A 21,440-nucleotide genomic window follows, 5' to 3' on the forward strand; every position below is an offset into this window, starting at 1 on the left:
CTCTGTCCTCCCAACAGCCCACACGCCATTTCCCAGCCCTCTCCTTGCCATCCCTTCATACTCCACTCCTTCTCTCCAGCTCTCCATACTAAGCTAACATATGGAATTATTTTAAGATGATCATACCATGGATCATTTAGCTATTTGATTTAGAATTTTAGTACCCCTTTACATTTACAATTATTTGATAAAATATTGAATTTGGCCTACTATAGCTCATAGAAATGCACTGAATAACACATTCATAAATGGAAAAAAAGACAGTCCAAAAATAAATCATAAGGAATAAGGTTTTGAAGTATCTGACCTATATCTAGCAGATATAAGAAAGCTCAGGAAATATTTTTTGATTTTTTTTGGACTTAACCCATGGTTTTTGTTGGCACAAAACTACCTCCATATTTCCATGAACTTGTATGGGTTACCTTCAGATGAGTTCCATGACACTTGTGGGGAAAAGAGAGAGTGAGAATCTATCCTATCCATAGAGTGGTCATAATAGAGCCGTTTTCATGAGAAGACAGATTTTCGGGGATGTCTCATGCTCTGAAAAACACTGCTGTAGCTCGGCCACTTTCCACCACAGACGCGGAAGGCCGACATAGGCGGATGCGGTGGATTGAGATGCAGCCTATGCACTAGCTTAAATTGACAGATTTTGATGGGGATTTTAGTATTATGTTACTTAGATTGACATACTGGAATCCTTAATGGTGAATCAGGCACATCCGATGCGATATTACAACAACAAAGAAGTTACTGCAAACAACGAACACAGTTTTTTTCCCCCTCAGACATTATTGCACGCTCGTTAGAAGAGCACAATATATACTGCAAGTTTTTTTACCATGTTGCGCGATGCACCTCAGCTCAGCAGCAAAAACTATAACAATGGTGGTGAGGTGGCCAGTGGTGCCGTTTCCCCCTACTGCAGACTCCATCTTGAACTTTTCTATATTGGTGGTAGTGGTACATCATGATAGCACTACTGATATCGACTACTGCTAAACTCCAATGTAATGACAGGTACCTGGTTTATCTCATCCATCCCATTGCTAGCGAACTCAAACACCAGCTCGTTGGGCTGCACCGCGGTCGCCATAGTGATGGAGGTCTGACGGTAGGACGCAGACGGACAGACGGGGAGGGTGATTTCCTACCCCTCTAGGGAGTGTCCAATAACAAGGAAACCACCAGATTGAACCAAAGGTTGAAAGGTCAGTGATACTGTGGGTCAAAACAAAATGGCTTCCCTTCTTGAGAATATCCAGTGGCCTCCTCACTCCTGTTTCTTTTCTCTGTGGTCCCTGTTAAGGTGTGGTGCAAAGTGCGACTGAGAGACCCAGGAATCAGAGAAGAGCCGCGCTGATGGATGGAGGCAGCCTCTTCCTGGGGCCTGCTGCGTCTGGAGCATCTACACCTGCCTGAGAGAGAGGTGAGAGAGAGGAACATGTCAGTAAACAGTCATTAGGAGCCAAGTGTGTGTAAGACCAGCTGTGACTGACTGGGGTTCAAAGTCGAACCTGGGTCTCGTGCACCACAAGACTGTGTCCGCCTGATGAAATAAAGCCTATAAGCACTAAGCCTGTTAAACTAAGCCTCTGAGTGTTAACGCAAGTCTTCAGGTCATAGGCAATGTTACTCATCACGCGAGCAAGATTCACTAAACCACCTATGACCGTGAAACAAAACAAAGTATTTGAAATTTCTGAGAGGGTTTAACAACCACACTCATAGTGTGAGGCTCGCAGCCGACGTATCGTCTGTGTGTTTATGTGTTTGAAACCAAAAAGTAAGAAAAATATCCCAGCCAGCACAGTACGGTTCGGGTCGGCACCAAAGTGTGAAAAGGATCTAGGAGACAGCCATGGGCCTGACTCTTTGCTTGCTCCCATGACAAGACTGCTGGTTCCAGTGGATAATTCAGATCCTTGGTTCCTGCTTGGCTCAGAGGGCCCCAACCGCCTGCCTGCTTGGCTCAGAGGGCCCCAACCGCCTGCCTGCTTGGCTCAGAGGGCCCCAACCGCCTGCCTGCTTAACAGGTCCTCTCACAATCTTCCAAAGTAGAATCAAGAGTAGCACTGAGCAGACTGAAAAATGCACCACGCTTTCCAATATATACATCACCCGGCTTCACATTTAGTTACTCTTGCACTCCCTTGAAACTGTGTGTGATTATAGCTGCCTGTCTCCTTGGTGAGTACCTATATTAATGTTAAATGTGTGTGATTATAGCTGCCTGTCTCCTATAGGTTATACCAGTGTGATGTTCAACATTATGTAAAGTGTCATGACCACCATTTCTGCTGGTGTCAGATCATAACTACCATCCAGCACCGTTGGGTCCTTGAGCAAGGCACTTAACCCTACATAATAACCCCTAAATAACAATCCCTACATAACAATCCCTACATAATAATCCCTACATAATAATCCCTACATAATAACCACTACATAATAACCCATACATAATAACCCCTAGAGAACAACCCCTACATAACAACCCCTACATAATAACCCCTACATAATAACCCCTAGAGAATAACCCCTACATAATAACCCCTAGAGAATAACCCCTACATAATAACCCCTACATAATAACCCCTACATAATAACCCCTACATAATAACCACTACATAATAACCACTACATAATAACCACTACATAATAACCACTACATAATAACCACTACATAACAACCCCTACATAACAACCCCTACATAACAACCCCTACATAACAACCCCTTGAGAATAACCACTACATAACAACCCCTACATAATAACCACTACATAATAATCCCTACATAACAAACCCTACATAATAACCCCTACATAATAATCCCTACATAACAAACCCTACATAACAAACCCTACATAATAACCCCTATATAACAACCCCTACATAATAACCACTACATAATAACCCCTACATAATAATCCCTACATAACAAACCCTACATAACAAACCCTACATATCAACCCCTACATAATAATCCCTACATAACAATCCCTACATAACAACCCCTACATAACAACCTCTACATAACAACCCCTACATAATAATCCCTACATAACAACCTCTACATAACAATCCCTACATAACAACCCCTACATAACAACCCCTACATAACAACCCTTACATAATAATCCCTACATAATAATCCCTACATAATAACCCCTACATAACAACCCCTACATAACAACCCCTACATAATAATCCCTACATAACAACCCCTACATAACAACCCTTACATAACAACCCCTACATAACAACCCCTACATAACAACCCCTACATAACAACCCCTACATAACAACCCCTACATAACAACCCCTACATAACAACCCCTACATAATAACCCCTACATAATAATCCCTACATAATAACCCCTACATAACAACCCCTACATAATAAGCCCTACATAATAACCCCTACATAACAACCCCTACATAACAACCCCTACATAACAACCCCTACATAACAACCCCTACATAACAACCCCTACATAATAACCCCTACATAATAATCCCTACATAACAACCCCTACATAACAACCCCTACATAATAATCCCTACATAATAACCCCTACATAACAACCACTATATAATTTCAGCCAGGGGCGTTGCACTGCGTTAGACCCTGTGCTTTCCCAAAATGTGTTGAGTGTGTTTCTGCTGTCTGGAAAACTAATTTCCTTCGCACAATGGACAAACATATCACTGTTCAATTCTACCACCATTTCATGTAGTTAGATCAGGTTACAGAATCTAATGACGGATAACAAACATGACTTCAGGAATCATGACAGAATGTTTTTACATAAACTCAGAAGTGCTTTCCCTAGCTTGTCAGTTTTGCTCCACTTTCAAAAGCACATGGTTCCCTTTACTCCATCAAAGACCAGTGGCCGTAAATAGACTAGTCCCAATTTGATGTCCCATCTGTAGACCCTTGGGAAGGGAGGTAGCACACCCCTCAACCCCCCAAGGATGTGAGCTCACCCGTGGTCATGACGGCCAGTGTAAATGAGGGGGGCTGTGGAACCATAGGTTTGGAACAGAACACAGTCTTCCTGATGATCTCTGCCCATGCCCCCTTCAGGAGTGAGGGAGTGATAGGCGGGCGGATCATGGGATGGGGGGGGTCATAGTGAAAGCGTAGCCCACACCCCACAGGCTGGTCTCAAGGGCAATGGAGGGGAAAGGGAGGGGCCGGTGGTCTGCTTAAAGATTAAAGGAGGTGGGGGGAAGCTGGCAACAGTAGAGAGAGAGAGAGATTAATTGAATTGAGAGAGTCAGGATGGCAGCAGTACTTAGAAAGCCGGCCCCCCCCCCCCGCCCCCCCCCTTTCCTTCTCTACTGTTGCAGGGTGGGGCCTCTTTGCCTTGAAATGCCTGACCGTGTGCATTCCTGGTCCAATTGTGTCTCTGAGAGGGTGGTAAAAAGGTGGGGGGATGAGAGAGGGAAGATGTGTAGGGTTCAAATTAGGAGAGGAGAAGAATACTGTAGCACTTCTTAATATTATTCAGTTCCTTTGGCTTTGATGCCTCATGACTGAGCAAAGCTCTGTTCAAGATGAGTGTGATTTTGCTGTGATCTGATAAGGGTGTCAGTGGGCTGACTCTGAACGCTCTAAGAGACTCTGGGTTGAGGTCAATGATAAAGTAGTCTACAGTACTACTGCCAAGAGATGAGCTACATGTGTACCTACCATAGGAGTCCCCTCGAGGCCTACCATTGACTATGTACATACCCAGTGTCCGTTTCCCAAATTTGTGATTAAAAGTTGCTTGTTTCTTCCCAGTCTGCTAATAACATAAAGCTCAGATGAGAGAGACGGGGAGTGGAGAGGAAAGGAAGAATGGGAAAAGGGGGTGATGGGACACTTGCCCTCTCCCAGGGGAATGGACCTCCTGGTGTGGGTAAATGGGGGGGTGCTTCCATTCCAGGCACCACATTAACCCCTCTCCGTGGGCACACAGACAACTCTGACAGCTCGGTCCGCTAGGTGACTGCACAAAAAGCAGTGAGACAGGATAGGGACCACACACGGAGCAGACAGCACACATAAACCTGGACTAGGCAGAATCTCCTCTCTCTGCTTCTCTGGGAACAATGTAAACATCTACAGGTCAGGTTCATATGGGAGCCCAGTGAAGAACATAGGCATCTACAGGTCAGGTTCATATGGGAGCCCAGTCCTGGCTGCATAGAGATAAAGTATATTTATTTTAGGCACATTTCATTCTATGCAGGATACAGTCTATGACATCATTGGTACTGCACAACTCCAATGCTCCCTTCTAGACTTAAAGGGACAGTTCACTTCAAAGTCAAATTCAATCGCTTAAAATGTAAATCAAATCAAATTTAATTTGTCACATGCGCCGAATACAACAGGTGTGGACCTTACTGTGAATTGCTTACTTACAAGCCCTTAACCAACAATGCAGTTCAAGAAATAGAGTTAAGAAAATATTTGTTAAATAAACTAAAGTTAAAAAATGAAAGAAAGAAAATGACATAACAATAACATTGACTCGATACATGAGGGTATCTTCACACTAGGAGTATTTGCGTACAGCACTATGTCTTGGCTCACTGGGCCCGCGGGGGTACAGTTTGACGAGGTAATTTGTAAAGGTAATTTGTAAAGGGACTATGCATAGATAAGCAGCATTGTAAATACAGAGGGGGGGTGAATGTAAATAGTCTGGGTTAGAGGTTGACAGATTATGATTTTTCAACACCGGTACCGATTATTGGAGGACCAAAAAAGCTGATACCGATGAAATCGGTCGATTTTTATATATATATATATTTGTAATAATGACAATTACAACAATACTGAATGAACACATATTTTAACTTAATATAATACATAAATAAAATCAATTTATTATCAAATAAATGAAACATGTTCAATTTGGTTTAAATAATGCAAAAACACAGTGTTAGAGAAGAAAGTAAAAGTGCAATATGTGCCATGTAAAAAAGCTAACGTTAAAGTTCCTTGCTCAGAACATGAGAACATATGAAAGCTGGTGGTTCCTTTTAACATGAGTCTTTAATATTCCCAGGTAAGAAGTTTTAGGTTGTAGTTATTATAGGAATTTATAGGACTATTTCTCTCCATACCATTTGTATTTCATATACCTTTGACTATTGGATGTTCTTATAGGCACTATAGGATTGCCAGCCTAATCTCGGGAGTTGATAGGCTTGAAGTCATAAACAGCGCTGATGCGAAGAGCTGTGAAGAGCTGCTGGCAAATGCAGGAAAGTGCTGTTTGAATAAATACTTACGAGCCTACTGCTGCCTACCACCGCTCAGTCAGACTGCTCTATCAAATCATAGACTTAATTATAATATAATAAACACACAGGAATACGAGCGTTAGGTCATTAATATGGTCAAATCCGGAAACTATCATTTCGAAAACAAAACGTTTATTATTTCAGTGAAATACGGAACCGTTCCGTATTTTATTGAACGGGTGGCAACCCTAAGTCTAAATATTGCTGTTACATTGCACAACCTTCAATGTTATGTCATAATTATGTACATTTCTGGCAAATTAATTACGGTCTTTGTTAGGAATAAATGGTCTTCACACAGTTCGCAACGAGCCAGGCGGCCCAAACTGCTGCATATACCCTGACTCTGCTTACACTGAGCGCAAGAGAAGTGACACAATTTCCCTAGTTAATATTGCCTGCTAACATGAATTTCTTTTAACTAAATATGCAGGTTTAAAAAAAGACTTGTGTATTGATTTTAAGAAAGGCATTGATGTTTATGGTTAGGTACATTGGTGCAACGATTGTGCTTTTTTCGCAAATGCACTTTTGTTAAATCATTACACGTTTGGCGAAGTCGGCTGTGATTCAATGATAAATTAACAGGCACCGCATCGATTATATGCAACGCAGGACAAACTAGATAAACTAGTAATATTATCAACCATGTGTAGTTAACTAGTGATTATGTTAAGATTGATTGTTTTTTATAAGATAAATTTAATGCTAGCTAGCAACTTATCTTGGCTCCTTGCTGCACTCGCGTAACAGGTGGTCAGCCTGGCACGCAGTCTCCTTGTGGATTGCAATGTCGTGCGGTAGCAGAGAGAACAGTCTATGACTTGGGTGACTGGAGTGTATGAGTGTATGAAATTTATGAGTGTTTTGTGAATACAGGCCTTGAGAAATTTCGATTTTTTAATTAACTGTCCCTTTTTGAGAGGCCAGAATTTGATATGACCCCGACAATCCTGTCTCGCTTCTCTGTTCAATTTCCCTTTTCTCCTATTCAGCATGCCATCCACCAGGACTGTCTGTTAGAATTTGAAAGTGCCATGAATCAACCAAACTATTACGATATCTATTACGATATCTTATCTTTAGAGATAAGCTTGTGACTGAATGAATCATTCGCACCGTCCAATCAAAAGTGGGTTATCTGATGCTAGCCAAAATCCTGTTATCAGATCAATAGAAACATCAAGGTAGAAGGGCCTGGCTTTTCTATATGATGGGTTAAATGTGAACAATGTCTGTGTGTGTGATAGTGTGTGTGTGAGAGTGTGTGTGTGATAGTGTGTGTCTGAGAGTGTGTGTCTGAGAGTGTGTGCGCACATGCATGTACTCTATATCCCTCCTGTTACTGAATCATTGATTTGGGTGGCCCAGTGCTGAGGGCAGACAGAGATACTACAGTCAGTCATTAGAGAGACCTGCACAGTATCCCAGAGCACATGACAACAGCTGCCTTGTCTGCACAGGCAGAGGGAGGCTGAGATCACTCTCAGCCAGAGGACAGGAGAAACAAGCAAAGCAAAACAGAAGGGAGGAACGCTCTCTTGCTCTGTTAAAGTGTTCCTCAATTTCACAAGCCTCCACAGAGCAAATAAAGCAGTGTGACTTTAGGCTGGGTGGGGCCACTCTAGACCAGCCTTAGACTGCAGGAGTTAGTAGAAGTAATTACCACTCCACTGTGGCTCACGTCACGTGACTGACGGTTGACTTGCTCCACACACTCCCTCTCTCAAACATGGCTGTCTGTTGTAGCGTGTCCTCAGCTCTATGTGCTGTAGGAGGAGGAGGAGCTAGCTGAGAACAGACAGCAGAAGACTGCTCTCCCTCTCCCAAAGTAACTAGCAGTCGCAATAACAACCAATTAGAGGCCTGGGGTCTGTTCAAAAGGGAGCGATGTTACAGAACGTTGTATTGTGTAGAACAGATATGACTGTCTGTCAGCTGGAATAGAGATTACCAACTGGGCAAAAACCAGTTGATATGACTGTCTGTTAGGTGGAATAGAGATTACCCACTGGGCAAAAAATGGTGGATATGACTGTCTGTTATGTGGAATAGAGATTACCCACTGGGCAAAAAATGGTTTGAATCAATGTTGTTTCATGTCATTTCGACCCAAAAAAATCTATCTGATGATGTTGAATCAAGTTGGAAAACTGACTGGATTTGCAGAAAGTAATCAAGGTAACTTTTAACCTAAATGATTTTGTGTTGAATTCACGTTAGTTGACAACTCAATCAAATGTATATAAAACATTGAACTGCAGTCTGTGCTCAATGGGTAGCATAGGCTCAACTTGTTAGGCCTACCTTTCTATCTGCAATGTTCTGAACGTTTCACGAAATGTAATACACCCGTGTAACAAACGCACAGCTCCCAGCAGGCCATGCTTCCCTCCTCTTCGCTCTCCTCAGCTGAGCTCATTGTTGACCATGAAAGGAGGTAATTTAAGTCAATTGAATGACTAGGCAATGAGTCAGCCTGCATGTGGCAGCCATGCAAACATTGTGGGAAACAAGAAAACCGACCAAGAACAAACTATTCTTATCGACCCCGGTTACTTGCTCAAATTACAAAATGTGAGATGTTCAATGTTCAAAAGAGGTGACGTTGTTATAGAGTGGTTGGAGAATGCTCCGATGGTTCTGGTATAACTATGTGATGGGCGGTAGTATTACGGGTGGTGCTGCTTGCTCTAACACTCACTAGCCCTGTATCGAGAGTGTAAGATCATGGCCTCAATGCTGTCAGCTCAAGAGTCTCAGAATAGCTCCTGATCTAATGAGAGCTTTTGGGGTGGAAAGGGGAGAAAGTTAGAGGGAAGACAGGGAGAGTGTGGAGTTCTTTCCTGCTTGGTGATAGTGGGGAAACTGACTAACACTGGCATTCCTGGCATTTCAGGGTGGATGGAGAGGATAGACAAGAGAGTGGGCATAAATCACACTTCTCTCTTCACTAAACACCGCAAAGTTTAGGAAAACTGACCCACTGCAGTCAATTACAAAAGCTCATCATATCCCAGTGACGGAATATAGCCCTCTACTTGAGTAGTTCAGTCTCAGTCAGAGAGAGAAACAGAAAAGCTTAGCCTCAAATACATCTCTAGCGCATGGTCTCGTTCCCAGAAACTGCTAGCTCTTAGCCTGGCAAAAGTTTTGCTACATTGAAGGTAAAAACAAAACGTTGAACTGCAGTCTGTGCTCAGTGGGTAGCGTAGGCTCAATTTGGTAGGCCTACCTTTCTATCTGGAAAGGAGCTGATAGTGGACTATATCAAAAGGAGGGCCAAATGAGCCCCCATTAACGTCGACGGGGCTGAAATGGAGCGGGTCGAGAGTTTCAAGTTCCTTGGTGTTCACATCACCAACGAACTATCATGGTCCAAACACACCCAGACAGTTGTGAAGAGTGCACGACAACACCTTTTCCCCCTCGGGAGACTGAAAAGATTTCGCATGTGTCCCCAGGTCCTCAAACAGTTCTACAGCTGCACCATCAAGAGCACCCTGACCGGTTGCATCACCGCCTGGTATGGCAACTGCTCAGCATCTGACCGTAAGGTGCTACAGAGGGTAGTGGGTGTGGCCCAGTACATCACTGGGGCCAATCTTCCTGACATTCAGGACCTATATATTAGGCAGTGTCAGAGGAAGGCCCAAAGAATTGTCAAAGACTCCAGTCACCCAAGTCATAGACTCTTCTCTCTGCTACCTCACGGCAAGCAGTACCGGACGCCAAGTCCAGGACCAAAAGGTTCCTTAACAGCTTCTACCCACAAGCCATAAGACAATGAATCAAATGGCCACCTGGACAATTTACATTGACACTAGTTTATTTAGTAATTATTTTCTTAACTCTATTTCTTTAACTGCATTGTTGGATAAGGGCTTGCAAGAAAGCATTTCATGGTAAGGTCTACACCTGTTGTATTAGGCGCATATGACAATACAATTTGATTTGAAACCAAAGCAGCTACATTTTCATACACTACCAATCAAAAGTTTAAAACACCTACTCATTCAAGGGTTTTTCTTTATTTTTACTATTATCTAAATTGCAGAATAATAGTGAAGAATGAATAACTATAAAATAACACATATGGAATCATGTAGTAACCAAAATAGTGTTAAACAAATCAAAATATATTTGGTATGAGATTCTTCATATAGCCACCCTTTGTCTTGATGACAGCTTTTCTGCAAAGAAACCACTACTAAAAGGTCACCAATAATAAGAAGAGACTTGCTTGTGCCAAGAAACATGAGCAATGGACACTCTTGGCATTCTCTCAACCAGCTTCATGCTTCATGAGGTTGTCACCTGGAATGCATTTCAATTAACAGGTGTGCCTTCTTAACAGTTAATTTGCGGAATTTCTTTCCTTCTTAATGCGTTTGACCTTTTTAATGCATTGTGTTGTGGCAAGGTAGGGTAAAACAGGTAGCCTAGTGGTTAGAGTTTTGGACTGGTAACCGAAAGGTTGCAAGATCGAATCCCTGAGCTGAAAAGGTAAACATCTGTCATTCTGCCCCTGAACAAGGCAGTTAACCCACTGTTCCTAGACCGTAATTGAAAATAAGAATTTGTTCTTAACTGACTTGCCTACATAAATAAAGATTTAAAAAAATTCAAGACCAAGTCCATATTATGGCAAGAACAGCTCAGATAAGCAAAGAGAAATGACAGTCCATCATTACTTTAAGACATGAAGGTCAGTCAATACGGAAAATTTTAAGAACTTTGAACGTTTCTTCAAGTGCAGTCTCAAAAACCATATAGCGCTATGATAAAACTGGCTCTCATGAGGACCGCTACAGGAATGGAAAACCCAGGGTTACCTCTGCTGCAGAGGATAAGTTCATTAGAGTTACCAGCCTCAGAAATTGCAGCAAATAAATGCTTCACAGAGTTCAAGTAACAGACACATCTCAACATCAACTGTTCAAAGGAGACTGTGTGAATTAGGCCTTCATGGTACAATTACTGCAAAGAAACCACTCCTAAAGGACACCAATAAGAAGAAGAGACTTGCTTGGGCCAAGAAACACGAGCAATGGACATTAGACCGGTGGAAATCTGTCCTTTGGTCTGGAGTCCAAATTGAAGATTTTTGGTTCCAACTGATGTGTCTTTGTGAGATGCAGTGAGGGTGAACGGATGATGTCTGCATGTGAATTTCCCACCGTAAATCATGGAGGAGGTGGTGTTATGGTGTGGGGGTGCTTTGCTGGTGACACTGTCTGTAATTTATTTAGAATTCAAGGCACACTTAATCAGCATGGCTACCACAGCATTCTGCAGCAATACATCATCCCATCTGGTTTGGGCTTAGTGGGACTCTCATTTGTTTTTCAACAGGACAATGACCCAACACACCTCCAGGCTGTGTAAGGGCTATTTGTTTGATTGGAGATGCTTAATGTGAGTCTGGAAGGAGAGTTTACGGTCTAACCAGACACCTAGGTATTTGTAGTTGTCCACATATTCTAAGTCAGAACCGTCCAGAGTAGTTATGCTGGACGGGTGGGTAGGTGTGGGCAGCAATCGGTTGAAGAGCATGCATTTAGTTTTGCTTGCATTTAAGAGCAGTTGGAGGCCACGGAAGGAGAGTTGTATGGCATTGAAGCTTGTCTGGAGGTTAGTTAACACAGTGTCCAAAGAGGGGCCAGAAGTATGCAGAATGGTGTCGTCTGCGTAGAGGTGGATCAGAGAATCACCAGCAGCAAGAGCAACATCATTGATGTATACAGAGAAAAGAGCCTGAGAATTGAACCCTGTGGCACCCCCATAGAGACTACCAGAGGTCAGGACAACAGGCCCTCCGATTTGACACACTGAACTTTATCTGAGAAGTAATTGGTGAACCAGGTGAGGCAGTCATTTGAGAAACCAAGGCTGTTGAGTCTGCCGAGAAGAATGTGGTGATTGACAGAGTCGAAAGCCTTGGCCAGGTCGATGAATCTGTTCCTGGTTCAAATTTTTTTTGACTGGGGCATGCTTATTTAAGATGGTGAGGAAAGCACTTTTATAGAATAACCAGGCATGCTCTACTGATGGAATGAGGTCAATATCCTTCCAGGATACCTAGGCCAGGTCGATTAGAAAGGCCTGCTCACTGAAGTGTTTTAGGGAGCGTTTGACAGTGATGAGGGGTGGTCGTTTGACCGCGGACCCATTACGGACGCAGGCAATGATCACTGAGATCCTGGTTGAAGACAGCAGAGGTGTATTTAGAGGGCAGGTTGGTCAGGATGATATCTATGAGGGTGCCCGTGTTTACAGATTTGGGGTTGTACCTGGTAGGTTCATTGATAATTTGTGTGAGATTGAGGGCATCTAGTTTAGATTGTAGGACGGCCGGGGTGTTAAGCATGTCCCAGTTTAGGTCACCTAACAGTACGAGCTCTGAAGATAGGTGAGGGGCAATCAATTCACATATGGTGTCCAGGGCACAGCTGGGGGCAGAAGGTGGTCTATAACAAGCGGGAACAGTGAGAGACTTGTTTCTGGAAAGGTAGATTTTTAGAAGTAGAAGCTCGAATTGTTTGGGCACAGACCTGGATAGTATGACAGAACTCTGCAGGCTGTCTCTGCAGGAGATTGCAACTCCGACCCCTATGGCAGTTCCCCGACCTCAACCAAATTGAGATGGTTTGGGATGGGTCGGACCACAGAGTGAAGGAAAAGCAGCCAACAAGTGCTCAACATATGTGGAAAGTCCTTCAAGACTGTTGGAAAAGCATTCCAGGTGAAGCTTGTTGAGAGAATGCCAAGAGTGTGCAAAGCTGTCATCAAGGCAAAGGGTGGCTATTTGAAGAATCTCAAACATTTAATATTTTGATTTGTTTGTTTAACACTTTTTTGGTTACAACATGATTCCATATGTGTTATTTCATAGTTTTGATGTCTTCACTATTATTCTACAATGTAGAAGATAGTAAAAATAAAGAAAAACCTTGAATGAGTAGGTGTTCTAAAACTTTTGACTGGTAGTGTAGATCTGACCTGAGAGCAAAGCAAAATACCAATGTTCAAGTTGTCAGAAAACCCCAGAAAAACCGAGGACAACACCACATTTTTGTGCTCATGAAGTGCGGTCAGCAGAGAAGTGCTGTTTTGCAGGAATCATCTGGGTTCCTGTTGGGGAAATGACTCAGTGGTATTAGGCTGGTGTCAAGTCAATCCTGGAGCTCTGTGATAGCCAGTGCCGGGCCTGAGAGGATTCTGGCCTCATGCACATCAACAGGGACATAAAACACATGGTGTCAGCAGACTAGAGGCTAAGAAATGTACTTCATTTAACAACAACAGCAAAACCCTACTGAGGGAGACAATGAACTAACCACTCTTCTGACATAAGCCACAGACAATTAAACATCAAGTCTTTTAGACATGCAAGTTGCTAAAAACTTTTGAGACATCTCACACCATGTCCCATGTTAGCGGAACAAAGCATTGACAGCCTTCCAAGGCAAACTAGCCCAGTTGTTTGTTTGGGAATTATACATAGCAGAAAAGGTCACAGTCCTCCGCAATTAAGTGGCTGCTGCCTTGGCACCAGAGAACAGAGTGTACACAGACAATGTCCTTTCACCACCACAGCAACCTACAGCAGTGTGTAAAAACTGGCATTAGTATTCTTTGCTTTGCTCAGCACATGGTCATGCATGGGCCATGGTAGTGTACAATGCTCACAGTCCTGACACGTTTCAACTTTATTGGGGAATAGAAGGTTAGATTTTGCCATGCCGGGTGAGATATATGGCCAGAAATGAAGGCAGAGGACATAGGCATCCTCTAATGACGCCCAGCTTTACCCCTACCCGTATGTACATAACTACCTCAATTACCTCATACCCCAGCACATCGACTCATACTGGCACCCTGTGTATATAGCCAAGTTATACTCATTGTGTATTTATTCCTTGTGTTACTATTTTTCTATTATTTCTCAATTTTTCTCTCTGCATTGTTGGAAAGGGCCCGTAAGTAAGCACTTCACTGTTAGTCTGCACCTGTTGTTTAGGAAGCATGTGAAAAATACAATTTGATTTGACTTGATTTGAGCTGGTGACTGCGGCCAGTAAAGCGAAACAACAAAACATGCCGCTATGTCTCAAATCAAATCAAATGTTATTGGTCATATACACATGGAAAGCAGATGTTATTGCGAGGGTAGCGAAATGCTTGTGCTACTAGTTCCGACAGTGCAACAATATCTAACATGTAATCTGGACGGATATGTCTGAGTTTTACAGTGCTGCATTGAGACATACATTAACACACAGTTCTACAGTGCTGTTACTGTTCGGTTATGCCTGACGTTTGGCATATGGGATTGATTACTCTGTTCTGTATGAGTCAGTTGAGTTTGATATTAAACAACATCGAGTTGATAATGGAGCCGTCATTCTAAACAAAACACCTGCATCCAAACCAACAGTGATGTCTGTCTGTTGTAGTAATGCACAGGGAGGTGGGCTGGTGTGCTACGGCCAAATGAAGATGGAGAGAAAAAGGTCACCTCTAGTACAGGCCTTTCAGTGGGAGAGATGGAATTTAATCTGATCTCTCGTAAACCTTGTACTATTCCACTGCAGCCCCAGGCTCTGAGTGAGAGAAGGGCTAATATGGACAAGGTCGCAGGCAGCAGCACCCTCACCCAGACTGGTGCTGCTAGTGCTAACTTACTAAGGCCAACCCCGAAGAGCTATAGCATTCTGTGGTGTGTGGCAATACAGACTGGTGCTGCTAGTGCTAACTCGCGAAGGTAAAATCTGAAGAGCTATAGCATTCTGTGGTGTGTGGCAATACAGACTGGTTATGCTAGTGCTAACTCGCTAAGGTTAAATCTGAAGAGCTATAGCATTCTGTGGTGTGTGGCAATAGACTGGTGCTGCTTGTGCTAACTCGCTAAGGTTAAATCTGAAGAGCTATAGCTAGCCCTCTGATGTGACAACACAGCTCATAGTGCTACCTCACAGCTCATAGAGCCACATGAGTACCATGATCATTTGCATGGTAATTTACTATGTTTTTTAAGCAGACAGATCAGCTGTGTGTGTAGAGTCTAGAGCATGATAATCTAATTTATTGATCATAGATTACCAAAATTCACATGACTTCTGCATTGAGTCTTCATACGGATGTGGGAGAGTTAAATCATTCAAATCTAGGAATGTTTTTTTTGTATTACTAATTGTAGCTTACTTGTAGCCTACACAAATATCCTGATGCTTTGGAAATATATTGGCACACACACACCTCCCTATCATGGCAGAGCATACCATGCATGAGGACAGAGAGAAGAGGGAGTAGAAAACTGAAAATAGAGGCGCAAAATATAATTGAGAGAAGAGAAACAAACAGCAGCCACAAACTGACCTGTGAAGCTTGCGCTGACAGGAAATGCATCACTGGGTTTCAGCGACTTCCTGTCTGTTAAACCGCATTCAGTAGAAAACCTCTCTCAGTGCAAGAGTCAAATGTTATTTTGCACAACTACCCCTCCATGCTTCTAACTAACTCATTGGGTCTTTGACGTGTTTCTACCCTTCCTCTGTGGCCTTACAAAGTCCAAAACTCAGGAACTGTGGGGTCTGAAATTATTGACAACCTTGATAAAATTAGAAATAATGATTGTATAAAAGAAATAATATTTTATGCTATATTGTATACAACATTTTGGGGGGGAAATTATATTATTTTCTAATACAATTGCTCAGAGAAAGAGATATTGTTTAACAAGTAATACATGTTTTCTTAAAGATTCCTATCAATAAAGTATTCAAAAGTTTAGTATTTGTTCCCATATTCCGAGCACAAAATGATTACATCAAACTTGTGACGCTATAAACCTTTGGATGCATTTTCAGTTCGTTTTGGTTGTGTTTAAGATAATTTTGTGCCCAATAGAAATGAAATGGTAAATCATGTAATGTGTCATTTTGCAGTAACTTTTATTGTAAATAAGAATAGAATAGGTTTCTAAACACTTCTACATTAATGTGGATGTTACCATGACTATGGATAATCCTGAATAGATCGTGAATAATGATGAGTGAGGGTCAAAGATCATACCCCCAAGACATTCTAACCTCTCACCATTACAATAACGGGATGTTAGCATGTCTTTGGGGTATGATCTTTAACCCTCTGTAACTTTCCCACTCATCTTTATTCATGATTCATTCAGGATTACTTAGTTTATACAGTCCTTATTGCTCATCTTTATCAATAATATCAGACCCCACTGTATGTACACTACTGTTCAAAAGTTTGGGGTCACTTAGAAATGTCTTTGTTTTTGAAAGAAAAGCATTTTTTTTTTGTCCATTAAAATAACATCAAATTGATCAGAAATACAGTGTAGACATTGTTAATGTTGTAAATTACGATTGTAGCTGGAAACGGCTGATTTTTAATGGAATATCTACCTACATAGGTGTACAGAGGCCCATTATCAGCAACCATCACTCCTGTGTTCCAATGGCACGTTGTGTTAGCTAATCCAAGTTTATCATTTTAAAAGGCTAATTGATCATTAGAAAACCCTTTTGCAATTATGTTAGCACAGCTGAAAACTGTTGTACTGATTAAAGAAGTAATAAAACTGGCCTTCTTTAGACTAGTTGAGTATCTGGAGCATCAGCATTTGTGGGTTCAATTACAGGCTCAAAATGGCCAGAAACAAAGACCTTTCTTCTGAAACTCGTCATTCTATTCTTGTTCTGAGAAATTAAGGCTATTCCATGTGAGAAATTGCCAAGAAACTGAAGATCTTGTACAACGCTGTGTCCTACTCCTTTCACAGAACATTGCAAACTGGCACTAACCAGAATAGAAAGAGGAGTGGGAGGCCCCGGTGCACAACTGAGCAAGAGGACAAGTACATTAGAGTGTCTAGTTTGAGAAACAGACACCTCACAAGTCCTCAACTGACAGCTTCATTAAATAGTACCCGCAAAACACCTGTCTCAATGTCAACAGTGAATATGCAACCCCCCGGGATGCTGGCCTTCTAGGCAGAGTTGCAAAGAAAAAGCCATATCTCAGACTGGTCAATAAAAAGAAAAGATTAAGACGGGCAAAAGAACACCTGACTGGACAGAGATATGGCTTTTTCTTTGCAACTCTGCCTAGAATGCCAGCATCCCGGAGTCTCCTCTTCACTGTTGACGTTGAGACTGGTGTTTTGCAGGACATTTCTAAGTGACCCCAAAGTTTTGAACAGTAGTGTATTAAAAATGCCCGTATTCAATTGTAAATATGAAAAACAGTATGATTGCACAGCGTGACAGTGAACCTCTTCTTGTTAACCTAGATATGCTATACCTGCCATTCCAAAACTCACACGTATATCTAACATATAGACACACACAGAAACATGACTAGGTAACCCCTTTCCGTTCCTTCCTTCCTTCCCCATGTGTTCGTGAGCAAGGTGTTGCCTCCCACCACACCGTACCACACCACCAAAGCTGGCCCCTTTTACGCCAATTCTAAGAAGAACCAAGCTCCTGTCGCACTACGTTCTGCCAGTAAAGCATTGGTCAAACATAATATTTTCTATCTTACCTGAGGAAAATAGCCCACCGTCCAAATCATGGATTCTGAATGATAGTCATGGTGTGGTCTTTAGAACATTTTTCAGAACTACTCCCACCACCAGCAATCTGTTTCTATTATGTGGCAACAGGCCACATGCCACAGATAGGAAGAGCCATTTGACTTGTGAAAACAGGACAGGAAATTGCAGAAAGGGGAAAAAAAATACATCTGCCCCCTTCTATCTCGAGTAAAGCTAGCAGCTACATGAGTGCTACAAGAGGCTACTCATTAAAATGTCAATTCTGCCATTTTACCTGTTCACAGAATAGCAAGAATGATTAGAATCCAGAAACTGGATAGGCGCCTATTGGTCATCTGTGATCAAAAACAAAGAATGATATTGAAGAGCAGCGATGCCAATCTCACATGGGAGATTGTTGTTTGTTCATCATCATTGACCCCATCTCCAACCTGGTTCATGCACACTGAGGTGAAATGATTAGCTATTAACAGGATCCAGTTGTGAACTAGCATGATTGCAAAATGTGGGTGTAGACAGATGACTCCGTTGTTGAAGAATCTTTCCATTTGTCCTTGGTCCAAGAATTAGTTCCCTACTTCTCGAGGCACGTCAAAAGAAAGTTTGAGGTTTATGTATGATGTTAAGTGTATATCTGATGGTTTTGACATATGTCATATGAGCCTGGGTGGTTTTTAGCTGGTTACGTCTCTCTCTGGGCTTTTAGGACCCTATGTGTTTGAGTGACACAATGGGTTGAAATGGAAAAGACAGAGACAATGAAAGTATGCATATCTCTGCCTCAGCTCAGCGGCCTCTTACTGTGCATTGACAATTCTCCTCTCTCAGAAATTTTTGAATTGCTTTGTTTTGAAGACTCTCCCGTTGTTTTGGCTGCTGTGAGGTAACAATTTGGTACATGACCAGACTGGAATAGCAAAAACCACTTTCAGCTCCATCCAGCATCCCAAAGTTGTACAGAAACCTCCCTCTATCTCCTAAGCAACAGCTGCCTAAACGCTAACATAGTACCCCTTTAAGTCAAAATTAAGTGGAAACTACTGCTAGGACATGGCCCTGTGGAGCTAATTCCAAGTCCAATGGCCCTCAGATGGACTTTCTTTTAACTATGCTCCATGGTAGCAGATGTGTGATTGTGAAATACCACCGCCCCTGCCAACTCTCTGTCACACACACACACACACACACACACACACACACACACACACACACACACACACACACACACACACACACACACACACACACACACACACACACACACACACACACACACACACACACACACACACACGGCCACCGCTGATCTGTTTACATTCATACCAATACCGACATGTCACAGCACAGGTCGGCAGGCGGATACAAAAAATAACTGAAAAATATACCAGCAGCACAACACCATGCTTCACAGTACACACACCCACCATGCTTCACAGTACACACACCCACCATGCTTCACAGTACACACACCCACCATGCTTCACAGTACACACACCCACCATGCTTCACAGTTCACACACCCACCATGCTTCACAGTTCACACACCCACCATCCTTCACAGTTCACACACCCACCATGCTTCACAGTATACACACCCACCATGCTTCACAGTTCACACACCCACCATGCTTCACAGTTCACACACCCACCATGCTTCACAGTTCACACACCCACCATGCTTCACAGTTCACACACCCACCATGCTTCACAGTTCGCACACCCACCATGCTTCACAGTGCGCACACCCACCATGCTTCACAGTTCACACACCCACCATGCTTCACAGTTCACACACTAAATCATGCAGCAACGACATTTAATGAAAACAAAGTTGACCGTGAGATTCCTGCTTTTTCACCTCACCAGACGACCAGACCAAGGCACCTTGAAACTTTGCTCTGCATTTTCCAACAGATAATACTTCTGACATGCCAGTTTGCAAGGCTTACCCTAAGAACCATGGTTCCATAGACAGCTGTTATAAAAACGATGAGGAAAATGCAGTCAAGATACTTTTGTTTCTCCAGTAGTTGCTTGAGGCAGAAATTATAGCATACCAAGTCTGTACTGAGATAGTGCCCTCAAATCGTTTAGCACTATCAGAACACTGAGGCTTTGGCTCCTTCTGGGAGTGGGGGCCTGGCTGCTCAGAGCGGTACATACCAAAACAGGTTTGGACACAAGCAGGCTGGTGTGTCCACCCATCTTCAGGCATGCTGCAAGTCAGCAACACACACAGTCAGCATGCCTAAAGAAAGAGGAGCTTAACTCTGCTTCATTGGCCTCAATCTTCTCGCAGGCTTTGGGGTCAAATGCTATAAAAAAAGCTACTTGTCTTTGGGTGAGGGACCAGGCTTTTTTTCATGCATCCAGAGGCAGTGAAACTGAGAACAGGGGGAAACTGAAGTGAGCACATGTCCTATGTCCCCTTAATTTGATACATTTTTGGGAAAAAATACACAAGATTTCTTGTATTTATTTGAAACATGATCAATTCAAAGACATTGCCCCTTCAAACAAATCACTTGCATGCATCTATAGTACTGCATTGAGTAAGCTCATGAGGAACTAAAATTGTGGCATAATTCCTGTGGATGAGTCAATTCAGTTAGAAATCACACAAATAAGTGGTGAAATTACTATTTGCAGCTTTAGCAGAGATTTAAAAATTAAGACTAAGCGTGAGCTGTCGGTAAACAGCTAAACAACCAGCAAATCAGCTCTTACATTCTGATACCCTCTAAAACCTTGACAGCCAGGACCACTCTCACCCTAGACAACTGAGAGAACACCACCTCTTCTTAATGACTTTATTTGACTTCAGACAATGAAATGCCAGGTTACCAGAGTATTATATATCTAATCTTAGAGCCTGTAAAAGTGTGTGTCAAGTCAACCCCAGTCTCAATATGAGAAGTTTGTAAGAATGAGTCATTCCTCCATGATGTCAAACAGACACATCCCAGAGGGACATGAGGGGAAATCAGCTGTGGAAAGAGTACCCATTCCTAAAAGTGAAAGTGAAAGTCACCCAGTAAAATACTACTTGAGTAAAAGTCTAAAAGTATTTGGCTTAAAATATACTTAAGTATCAAAAGTAAATGTAATTTCTCAAATATATCAAAGGTAGATGTAAAATTATAAATTATTTAAAATTCCTTATATTATACAAAGCAGACAGCACCATTTTCTTGTTTTTAAAATTGACGGATAGCCAGGAGCACACTCCAACACTCAGACATTATTTACAAAAGATGCATTTGTGTTTCATGAGTCTGCCAGACCATAGGCGGTAGGGTTGACCACGTGTTCTCTTGATAAGTGTGTGAATTTCACAAATTTCTGGTCCTGCTAAGCAATGAAAATGTAACAATTACCTTTGGTTGTCAGGGAAAATGTATTAAGTTAAATGTACAATATTTTCTATAGGAATGTAGTGAAGTAAAAGTTAAAGTTGTGAAAAATATAAATAGTAAAGTACAGATACCCCCAAAACTACTGAAGTAGTACTAAAGTATTTTTACTTAAGTACTTTAC

General features: G+C 42.3%; 1 protein-coding gene across 9 annotated transcripts in view; it reads right to left on the bottom strand.

Moving 5' to 3' along the window:
• elf1 (E74-like ETS transcription factor 1) overlaps window positions 1-21,440 on the bottom strand; it is a 75,858-nt gene that overhangs the window by 23,978 nt on the left and 30,440 nt on the right. For 6 of the 9 annotated variants that reach the window (XM_045717991.1, XM_045717992.1, XM_045717994.1 and 3 more), the window contains one exon: window positions 1,031-1,424. In XM_045717991.1, coding sequence (XP_045573947.1) covers window positions 1,031-1,102 — 72 coding nt within the window. In that variant the 5' untranslated portion in view covers window positions 1,103-1,424. Of the gene's footprint in view, window positions 1-847; window positions 1,425-17,890; window positions 18,189-21,440 lie in introns of those variants that run through there. The other 3 variants (XM_045717990.1, XM_014199075.2, XM_045717995.1) reach the window with 3 other exon arrangements.

Source organism: Salmo salar, chromosome ssa05 (genome assembly GCF_905237065.1).
Source record: "Salmo salar chromosome ssa05, Ssal_v3.1, whole genome shotgun sequence".
In the NCBI taxonomy this organism is placed as follows: domain Eukaryota; kingdom Metazoa; phylum Chordata; class Actinopteri; order Salmoniformes; family Salmonidae; genus Salmo; species Salmo salar.